General features: G+C 43.3%; 1 protein-coding gene across 3 annotated transcripts in view; it reads right to left on the minus strand.

Annotated features, from left to right (window-relative positions):
• Nucleotides 1-10,228, minus strand: part of FAM174B (family with sequence similarity 174 member B) — a 137,465-nt gene extending 127,237 nt beyond the window's left edge. Inside the window, exon 1 of one of the 3 annotated variants that reach the window (XM_069222747.1) lies at nt 9,404-10,228. In XM_069222747.1, coding sequence (XP_069078848.1) covers nt 9,404-9,714 — 311 coding nt within the window. In that variant the 5' untranslated portion in view covers nt 9,715-10,228. The remainder of the gene's footprint in view (nt 1-9,403) is intronic. The other 2 variants (XM_069222748.1, XM_069222750.1) reach the window with 2 other exon arrangements.
• Nucleotides 10,229-11,311: the final 1,083 nt, after the last annotated feature.

The raw sequence follows: 11,311 nt of genomic DNA on the forward strand, positions 1-11,311 counted from the left end.
AAAATTAAAAGGTTATTAATAAGATCAGTTATTGCACACCGATTCTTGATTGCAGTTCTTAGAGTAAACTAAAAATGACCTGTCTTGCTGGACTAAAACTTGGCTTTCTGATAATAGCAATCCTTTACTGACATCTTAGTACCTAATAATTAGACCTGCCCAATAAACCTGGGGTTAGAATTTCAATTATTGCATGGTTGCTTATTACAACTCACACTGAGCCTTTCATCTTGGATTCTGCTATGGATTTCCTTACTTTTTCCCGGGAAAGTTGTTAAATACACTTTCTATTTCCATCTGATAAATCAACCACCCAACAACACCACTAGTAAACTGCCTACATTAATAGAAGAGATCGGCTATTTTGGGCTCAGGAATGCTAATTCTATGCTTTTAGGTGACCTTGACCTTTGGTTCGATTACCCTCAGGAGCATCTCGTCAATTTAACTAAAGTATAGAGATCTAAAATATGCTTTTTGTAAACCAGCAACATAGGCGCAAGGTAGGTCTTCTACAGGATCCTGTGTTTTCCAATACAGATACTATGGAAGTCAGTGGTACCATTTCTTTAGTGTGGTATGATCATTTTGAGTACGCTCTTTCTGGGTCTCCCAGGCTAAACATCCAAATTAAATTTTATTATGAAAAGAGCTGGAACGTTTGTTCCCATAAATCAACAGCTACTCAGAACACCCAGAATGTTAATGTCCAGTATCATCAACTACTTGCTAATAAAAACTTTTGACAACATTTTTAAATGTTTTAACAATTCCCTGATGGATACTGTAGACCCCCTAATTTATTTTCAAAACTGGAATGTCAGATTCAAGAAGCAAAAATATACAGTTCTCTCTTGATCTCTGCAAACTTGAAAACTCAAGCTCGCAGATTTAGCACAAATGGTGTAGAACAGAGGTCTTCAAACTGGGAGGAATGGGGGGGGGCAGACTCTGGCCAAAAGAAGCATTATACAGATAACAGGCCTTTGTTTTAAGCAGAAGCAGGTTATTGCATTTAAAAAAAGGTAACAGTACTTAACAGCAATGTTTAAATAGGCCTAGACATATTCAAACATTGCCTTCTTTATAAAATAATTGTGAAAAATTCTAAGGTGGGGCCCAATGATTTTAATTTTCCAACTGGGTGGGCGCAGCATTAAAACGTTTGGAGACCCCTGGGTATATCACATGACCCCATTTAAAAGTCAACTACATTAATTTATATAAATGTTATCAATAATCTCATTTTAAGGGTGCTGAAAGAGCCTACTATTTCAAGTGGATTGTGACAGTGCCCTATATTCCAAAGAAGTCTATAGAACTATCAATGAGCTTCAATCTCCTCTAGCTGTGAAAACGTCAGTCACTCCCTCAGTACCCGTATGCAATCAATTAGTTATTTGTATAGAGCTTCTGGTCACCCCGAGGCTATTCAGGTGCTGGCAGAGTCCAGTTGATTAGCTGAATAGCCAGATCCTCAGAGAGTTTTGGAACTCTGGAAGAGATGGGGAGGTCCAGAGATGAAATGGTAGCTCTTTCCATGTCTTCACTGCTAGGTAGGAGAAGAAATTACCTCTGCATATGCTACACCAGATGCAGAGAGTGAGAGTTAAAGAAAAGGAAGTGCAGCAGAGGTGCCTGGTGGGCTGATGGAAGTTTAGGGGTGGTTTCTGTATGCAGGTCCGTGGTTGTGTAGGGCCTTCTATGCATGGGTCAGGAGTATGAACTAGCATCTTTTCTGTACAGGGAGCCAATTGAGTTCCCTGAGGGAGGGGATGATGTGGGTTCCTCTAGGGAGATCAAGAACATGTCGGGCTGTGGTGTTCTGTAGTCGTTGGAGGTGAGCTGCAATCCCTGCATAGAGAGCCTTGCCAGTCCAGTCGACTGGAGATGAGGGCCTGGATGATGTGCATCTTGAGCACTGGGGTGCCCATTGGAATATTTTACAAAGCATGCAGAGGATGAAGAAGCAGGAGGAGGAGACAAACTGACTGAGTCGTCATGGTTAGCTTGTTGTCCAGAATGATGCCTAGGTTCCTAGCATGGTTAGTGGAGGTAGGAGTAGGACCGAGTTCTGAGGGCCACCAGGATCCACTCTATGGGGATCTTTTGTTTCTTAAGTTCAGTACTGTCTTGTCCGTGTTGAGCTTCAGGCCGTGGACCTTCATCCAGTTGGCAACCTCTGTCATGCAGCTGTAGAAGTTGGTCTTGGTGGTGTCTTTGTACAGAGAGAGGATGAGCTGTGTGTCATCCGCATAGGATAATATATTGAGTCCATGGGTGTTGACAATACTGGCCAGAGGTATCATGTAAGTGCTGAAGAGGGTGAAGCTGAGCGAGGAGCCTTGGGGTACTCCACAGATGATTTCTTTGGGTTCGGAAGTGAAGGGGGGGGATGGACTTTTTGTATTCTTCCAGGAAGGAAAAAGGCAATCCATCTGAGAGTGGATGCCAATATTATGCAGCCTTGTGATGAGTGTGTGGTGGGAGACCATATCGGAGGCTATTGAGAGGTCTAGGAGGATCAGAGCCGCAGTCTCTCCTCAGTTGAGTAGGGCTCAGATGTTGTTGATAGCCATGATGAGGACTGTCATGGTGCTGTGGTTGATGCAGAATCTGGATTTTGAGGGGTCCAGTAGGAGGTTTAATTCCAGATGTTAGGAGAGTTGTTGGTTGATGGCTTTTTCTAATACTATGGCCAGAAACCGGAGCAGGGAGATCGGTCAGTAGTTGTCAAGTTCTCTGGGTTCTGCCAATGGTTTCATTAGTAGGGTGTTGATTTCTGCATGTTTCCAGTCCTCCTGGACGGTGGCCATGACAAATGAGGTGTTATTCAAGGTGGCAACTGTGTGGCTAATTCTGGCTTCACCTAGGTTGAAGATGTGGTGAGAGCATGGGTCAATTGGGGCCCCTGAGTGGCCGAGGTCATGATGGTGGCGGTTCCCTGTGGGGGAAAGCTGGTTTAATTCAGTTAGTCGGAGCGGGTTCATTGCGTTTCTTGAAGAAGTCAGGGGCCTTGGGCTGAGGTTTTAAGTTTCTGTAGATGTTGGTGATCTTGTTGTGGAAAACGTTTGCAAGCTTGTCATAGAGTTCCTGTGAGGGGGTGATGTTGGGTTTTGCATCTGAGGGGTTGGGAGACTGCTTTGATGATGAGTTATTTGCTGTTACTGGAAACTGGTTCGATGTGTGAGGCTAAGGCCTTTTTCTTCAATTCTCTCAGTTGTCAGTGGTAGAGGTTGAGAGATGCCTTGAAGGCAGTTGTGTCATTGCTGACAAGTCATCTTCTTTACAGTTGTTTACAGTGTCCTTTAGTAGTTCTGAGAACTTCAGTGTGTCAACTAGCCTGCTTGGTGGCCCTTCTGTGGGTGGTGTTGCAGATTGGAGGGATGGTGTTGGCACAGTTGATGATCCACTTTCTGAAGTTTCTGACATTCTGGTCTAGGTTGTTGGAGGAGTTGGGGTTGGTGGTGTTGAGGACGTTATGCACCAATCTGGCCACCCTTTTTTAAGATAGCATTGAAAGGATTTGGGCTAAAATTCTAACTGAACATACACCTAAACCTGACCTCTTTCTGAGTGATTGTGGTCCCTCGATTTCTGTACCTGCATTATGCCAATTCCATCTGGTATCACCTCAAACCCCAATTAACACCTGTTACTCACATCCATTTAGGTCTCAGAGCAACATCTGCCCTGCAAATTGGTGGCAAGGTTTAATCAGCTTACTTCCTAAACATATTGTCTATTTTCAACAATTCTCCTGAGGCAGCGTTATATCAGTTCTGTGGAAAACAGCGATTATCAAACTTCTGCTGAAACTACCCTCTTTAAATCCAGTTGAGCTGAGTAATTATATGCCTATCTCGCCTGTACCAATTTTGTAAAAAATATTTGAGAACCCTGTCTTCTCTCAATTACAAAATCATGTTGGGAGTATCAATTATCCTGGATAGTTGTCAGGTGAATTTCTGGCCAATACAGACACACAAAACTGGATGTCGTGACAGCGCTGGATGTTCAGCGTAGAATAACAGATAAAGATGGTGTTGGGGCTCTGATTTTGCTATAACTGTTAGCAGCATTCAACATCAAAGACCACTCTACACCTATATTCATACTTTTGTATGTGGGCATCTCAACAGCAGCCTTGAAATGGGTTAAGTCTTTCTTGGAAAATTATAAACAAATTGTGGTTCTTCCACCTTTGCAAGCAGATGTGAAAACTCCCAGTTGTGATTTTGCACAAGGCTCCATTTTGTCAGCTGTATGGGTCAATATTCACATGATCCCTCTAGCCAAATGACTACATCAGCAAGGGACTCAATCCTGCAAGTATGTCGATTACACTCAAATGATCTTCCATCTTGCCAGCCCTGATCAATCAACTACAGCAGATTGTCTTTACATCATTCATTGGTGGTTGGCCTCTAACTTAATGTATTTCAACCCTCCAAAAACTGAGCTCCTCGATTCCACTCTGAATGCACTGGAAGCACATTCTTTGAGCTGCCGGATACAAAAGGCTCTAAGTTTTTTCAGATCACAATCTTAGCATTTACACTGATGCAAGCCTATTGCAAAAGAGTCAGGTTACGAAACTATTCGCAACTTTTTTTTGCAACTTAGAATTCCCCGTCTTTGAGGCTGCAGTTGAGAAAGGTTTGATTTACTTGGTAACTGTACAAGTTCTAGCAAGAGCCATAGGAGTGTGATACATTGGACAGAGAGACCGATTGGAGATGTAAAGGTTGATAGTCTAAGAAGAACTGCTAAGAAATCAGGGGATCCTAGATAAATTACTCTAGAAAGAATCACTAGGTTTAAAAAAGTGTGTGTTATGTGTGTGACAAATAAGTTAGGCAGCAGCGTTTTGGAAAAGTTAAAGCTGTTCTACAGTAATTTTAGAATGACCTAAATGTAGAAGATTGTTATTATAACCTAGACTGGACTAAGGTGTTAATCAATGTCTTGTGATGAATAGAATCATTTAAATGCTTTAGAGATTTCAGTATTCTCTTCTTCTGTGCATCTGAACCCAATGTATTACAGTTTAGCTTGTAAGTGCTGCACGTCCTTCACTTAGCGCCATGATGCTTGGGTGAACGAGAGCTTTATAAATACCATTCTCTAGACCACAGGCCTTCAATGGTCTCTAATTTATTTATAACTGTTTTGGGAAGTTTTAGACCCTTTAGGTATGTTATGCAACATATAGCTACCAAAATTGCCTGTCTATACTTTCAGGGCATTAATTTTGATGTAATGCCCAATGTAAAAATGATCTGCTAGCTATCACATAATTTCTTGGCTTCACAACAAAAAGAACGAAGTCTTCTTTCAGTAAACAAGTAGCATAGCTCAGTGGGTTAGTTATGTTACTGATATTTTGAAATACATATAGGTGGAACCAGGAGTACCATATTGTGATGGTCCACTGTCACTTAATTGGACTTCTTCATGTTTCAGCCACTACTCATCACTTTCCGCACTGTACATGCAGGTCACAATTAATGTACAACCACACGCATATTTGTATCACCTGTTATCAACAAGATCTCCCAGCATAAAAACTCAAGATTTTTCCCTGCATAATGTTTCAGAAAAAGGGTTATGCAGCACAAGGTCAAATAATGATTTTGAGACATCGGATGCTTTCGGAAAGTAAACTTTTGATTATTCTCACTAAATAAGCAACAGAAAGATGACCAGTCAACCTTCGCAAAGGGCCTTCCATGACGCAGAACTATATTTTTCCAGCGATTTTGTGTAAATTTTGATCCGTTTGGGCTACAAACCAATCTTTTGTTTGTTAAATTCTGCAGATTATGCAGCACACGGCATATTATGTGGCAAGTGAGGCAAATCCATAAACATGCGGAATAAGCCGCAGCTGCAAAATCGCATAATTTCAGCAGTCTTGCCTGTAGACCACCAATTTAAATCTCAGCAGACTGACTCACTTTATAATCTTTGTAAGATCAATTGAATAATAATCAGCTCTGTGATGTAAGTTTGTCTGTTACGAACTTTACAAATTCCCACAACACAGTAAACTACCTACGGCCAATCAAATGAGGAAGATGTTTTAAGACCTATCAGCATTCAAAGAATATTCCGTTCATAGAAAGGGGTTATACAAATGTATCAATTAATATTGCCATGACTACCAAAGCCTTAAGAAGTAAGCTAGTTTCTGATAAGCTAATCACAAAGCCATGTTACTCGACATTACAGAACTCATTTAATGCACAGAAAAAGTAAATGATGTCTAGGCGCGTGCAAATCGTTCACTTTTCGGTGCCACTCTTAACAACAGTTAAGTGACAGTTGGGGCACGGATGTTTCCAAGTTCACGATTAGAATATTTTGCTCATACTAAACGCCACTCAGTACAATAGTTTAATTTAATATACTAAACTGAAATGTGTTTCAAAAATCACATTATGAAGAAATACACTTTTGAATTTTGAAGTCCTCGTCATACATGTACAGGATTCTGTGTCAAGCAACAGGAGACCCCTCCCCCTAAATCCCTGCTGGTTAGTGCTGCTGGCCGCGACCCTGTAGGAGACAGGGACCACCCAAATTGTTTTATAGAACGCTTAAAAATAATTTTTTGCACTGTTTATTTTTAAAGCGAGGCAGGCGGGAAATGTTATCCGCAAGTCCCCTGTATCAAAACCGGACACTACCGTTCTAGTCCACTTGAAAACACCTGGTGTCCAGTAGCGCTAGTCCTGGCCTGCTCCAAGGCAACCTTTGCATCACCGAAGGACAAATATATATAGTCCAAGGATGTGACATGTTGTATACTGATATGTACTGATTCTATACAGTACACCGGGATATAGAGCATAGTACAAACTTCATCTGAAAACCATTCTTAAAAAAGGGTCGGGTTTAATTTGAAAAAGATAATCCTTAAACAAAGTACCTTCATTTTTTAAATAGTTTCTCAGAAATTCCAAAAAATAATAAGCAGCTCTTTCTTCCCTGTTCGGTTAGCAAGGCTCGCACTTGACACCTTAAGTGAGTAAAAATTGACTTGGTCTTCATGTGTACCTTTAAGAGTGGCACCGAAAAGTGAACAATTTGCACGCACACAGTCATCATTTACTTGTGCTGTGCATTAAAGGATTTCTGTAACGTCGAATAACATGGTTTTGTAATTTGCTTATCAGGAATTAGCTTACTTCTTGGCGCTTTGGTAGTCACAGCAATGTTATTAATTGCTTCATCTGTATAACCCCTTTCTATGAACTAGTTATTCTTTAGGGGCTCAATTCATCATGCTGTCACTGTTATCCTTTCTTTCAACCATTGGACAATGTCGATAATGAAAAATATGGCGTAGAACGCACCACATCTGCATTTTTTCTAAAAATGTATTGGGGGTGAATCCCAGCCCCGCCCCACGGCCCCTTGCAATGATCTAGGTTTGTCTCTGTCTATGTCTGCACTGCGCCATGTTTCTTTCGCTTGAATGTAACACCTTCATTCTTCTTAATCCTGTGGGTGTAGTGGCATAATGCAAAATGACCTCCCGCATTGCAAAACATGAGGAGCAAACATTTCTGCCTCACAGATTTAAGAAGGCCTTGGACGTTAAGTGGAACCCTGCAGGGGACACACTGCTCTATAGGTGCTACAGGGGCCTAAATATGCTCCTACCCAGCGGCACTGTCATCACACAGGGCGCAAAACGAGAAAAAAAAACTGTTTTTTGATAACATCTAACATTACACAACTCACATGACTTCAGCAAGTAACAGCATCCTGGAAGGGTGTCATATGATCCCAGGAAGTACAGGCCGAGCTCAAGCTGGAGTACCTGATCTCAGACAGTACCCGGCAGTATGTGCAAAGGCTGCCACCGCAGGGGGCATTAACGGCCGCCTTGGCCTGGTAGGGACTGATCAAACCGTTTTTTTAGGGAGTAAGCGCGCCAACCAGGTGGCAGCGCGCCCCCACCTCAGTGTTCCTGCAAGGGGGGGGGGGGGGGAGAGACAAGATCCAAACAACCAATGGGGGGTTGCTATCGTTTAAATCCCCCAATCCAAACAGCTAATTTAATCTAGGGGGGGCAAAGAAAGGTGCATTTAAGGAGCGCAGTCCCGTGGGGATTTTTCACTCACGATCAAGACAACGCGCTCGCACCCTGGAAGAAGAGAAACACCACCCACCCACCCACCCAGACGAAAAGGCAACCAGTCGCAATATCGGACAGATAGAAGGGGCGTAAAGAAACAAGGTTTTACCAAATAATTGATCAGAAGACACACCTAGTAAGGGGGTGTGTGAACAAAAGCCACACACCTGGGGATGCCTTAAGGGAGGGTGTAAGATGGACAAACATGGGGAGTAAGCGGAACACGGTATTCACAGCCCAGACCCGCCAAGTCGGATTGCAGGGCATAGGACACGCCAGGTAGCGAGTTGGGCCTAATCCAAAGAACTTGAAGCTACCCCATAAACAACATGGTAAAACAAAACTCTATTGAAGTGAGCCCCTCCAAAAAGAAAGGTGGGACTGCCTAAACAATCGAAGGGCAAAAGGAGGTGTGACAAATGGAGGCCAGGACTTGAGGGCCCATCAGTCACTCACTGCAATTTGTGAAAAGTTTAGACTTTAGATGTGTTAAAGGAATAAGCTGATGTTTTATTGGCATATTTACAAATGTTGATTGACAGTGATTTGGTCTCATGCTCAATATTGGGCAGTCGCACGCTTGTCCATATTAATAAAGCGGCCAATTGTTATCCACTACATAAGACGTTGTCAAAGTCTGTTTTCATGCATGTAATACAGTGTGACATATTTAAGGAATTGCATGATATATGCTTGCTCTGTAGTGTGCCATGTGGGCGAGTTAACACTCACAGCTCCCTACCGGCCCCAACTCAAACGTGGTCCTGTCAGCCTTGGCTTTTTCTCCCCACCACTTTGTATAGTGGTGTTTACAACTTCATGCTTTAAGTGCTCAAAAAGAAAGTACACCCTCAAAAACGCAAAGCGATGTTGGCTTGGCTAAAAACTTAAGACAGTCTGAAGGTCTTGCTTGTGACATGAGGTCACTTGGAAGTTGTGTAGCGGGGGAAACAATTCAGACACTCGTGGAGACGGGTTAAAGGGGGCTATGTGGACGTAAGCAGTAAATGAGACACAGGGATGCGTTAACTTAATAATAGAGTAGACTGCGGACTGAGTTCAGGTGATAAACATTGAGTAACAACACTCAAATAGCAAGGAGGTTCAGTATACTGCCATCAGATAGTAAAATAAAAGCAGCATTAATCGGGCAGCGACAAGGAACGCATCGTGTATGTCTGGATGTAGTAAAAGGCGAAGTGCCACGAAGCCGGGCAGCCCAATAACATAACATTTGTGCATTGTGGTAGTTACCTGAAGATTTTGAACATGAGGCAGGCGATGAGGAAGGCCGTGAAGCCGCATACGGCGATCACCACGTTCTTGATGGTGGGCAGCTCTTTGAGAATGGTGGAGATGCGGGTCACCATGGTAACGTTGCCCCCTTCGACCAAGGGGGGCTCCGGGGAGGCAGTTACGGTGTTGTTATCATGGTCGCCGGGTTTACTGTCCGCCTGGAGGTTCTCACGAGTTAGTGTCCTAGGCTCTACGATGCCGGACAAGGAGCGAACTTGCCCTCCGTGGGCAAGGAGGGCAAAGACCAAGGCGACAAAGAAAACGGGCATCTTTATTCCTGGAGAAGGAAGGTGGCCGTTACCTGGTAGTCCAAAAATCGTGGTCAGTCCTGGCGATGAAACTGCAGACGCACTGCTTCCCCTAACGATCTACGATCCCAGCAGCTGCTCTTACTGATGACTCTAGGACAGGTGGTGCAGGTTGCCGCCCCGTCACTCCCTAACACAATGGCAGGGACCGCCTGCAGGTGGTGAGGGGAAAGATGGAGCTCAATGTCAGCCGATCTCTGCCCCCCAGTGAGTCTCAGGTGGTCGCCCGTTTATTAGCCAAAAGTTCTCTGTCTGGAGTTGCAGCTGGAACTGTGCGTGCACTGAAGTGTGTAACACGTGGCGTCAGAAGTTACCCTTCGAAGTATGTCTTTGTGCCGGGCTGTAAATCATGCTGGGGCTCTGAGATTCACAACGGTCTCAGCAGACCCCTGTGTCGTGCTGCTGCAGTTAGGCAGTCCTCCAAGCACTCTGTGCTCTCCTGCTGCTGAGTGCATTTGGAAGAGTTGCAGGAAATGAGCTCGCAAACCCGGAAGAGTTTGCTCTGCGGCATGCTCTGATGAGTCACTTGATTCAGCTAAAGACGCCTATGGAGGAGGAGGGAAGGAGGAGACCGGGGATTCAAAGCTACTGGAGTAGGAAGCTGCCTGCATCCTGATCCGCCTCCAGCAGTAGGGTGTTTGTGGAGCAGGATCCGGGAGCTGGCATTGAATAAGCGCTGTGTTTTTAGCTTATCTGTGGCTCAGTATATATGGAAATACACCGACAATCTCTTGTAACCATGTTCAATTGTATCCATTTCGAGCGCAGTGCGTGCCCTTTCATGACACAACGCAGTTTGAAAAAATCCAAAACATTTCGTAACTTTCACACAGTTTTCTCAATGAACCATGTTACCAAGTGATGGCATAAGAGCCAGCCACGGGGTTTTACCTGACTGCACTGTGCGGCGCACTCTTCATGCTGACACTGATATATTTAGGACTGGCTTTACATTGTTAACACACAGAAACAACATTTTGCGCATGCTTGTACATTATTAGCCTTATCTAGTAATGTAAAAGAGCGGAGGAAATAGTGGACAGAGAACGATAGGGAAAACAACTGAAAAATTGGTACAGTGGAATAAAAATCTCAAATTTTAATGGAAAGTCAATAGAAAAGACAAAGAGGAAAATGAACAAAGAGCAGAGGAGTCCAACGGTTGAGATGTAAAATACCTTTTCATTCATTGCAATGCAAGCACTCCATAAGGGACAGAATGATACACCAAACAACCAATTGCATCAGGCAGCAAACAACCAATAACATGAAAGACGCGCAATGGAAATACTCCTCCAGGCACAGCCAAAAGATCACTCTTTCTCTCTCTCTCTCTGTATATATGAGTCCTATTCCATTCCAACATGGGACCAATTGCCCAGTGCAATACAGTTAATTTTGCAATCGCGTATGGCCAATAGCATGGCTTGGCTCATATGGAATTACTTAGGTTCATTTTTATGCCCAAACTGTGGGACATTTTACTGTTCATGTGGGAGAAATCCCGTGCATATGTGTAGAAAGATTTATCATTATATTAATTTAAATGAATATTATA

Source organism: Pleurodeles waltl, chromosome 3_1 (genome assembly GCF_031143425.1).
Source record: "Pleurodeles waltl isolate 20211129_DDA chromosome 3_1, aPleWal1.hap1.20221129, whole genome shotgun sequence".
NCBI lineage: Eukaryota > Metazoa > Chordata > Amphibia > Caudata > Salamandridae > Pleurodeles > Pleurodeles waltl.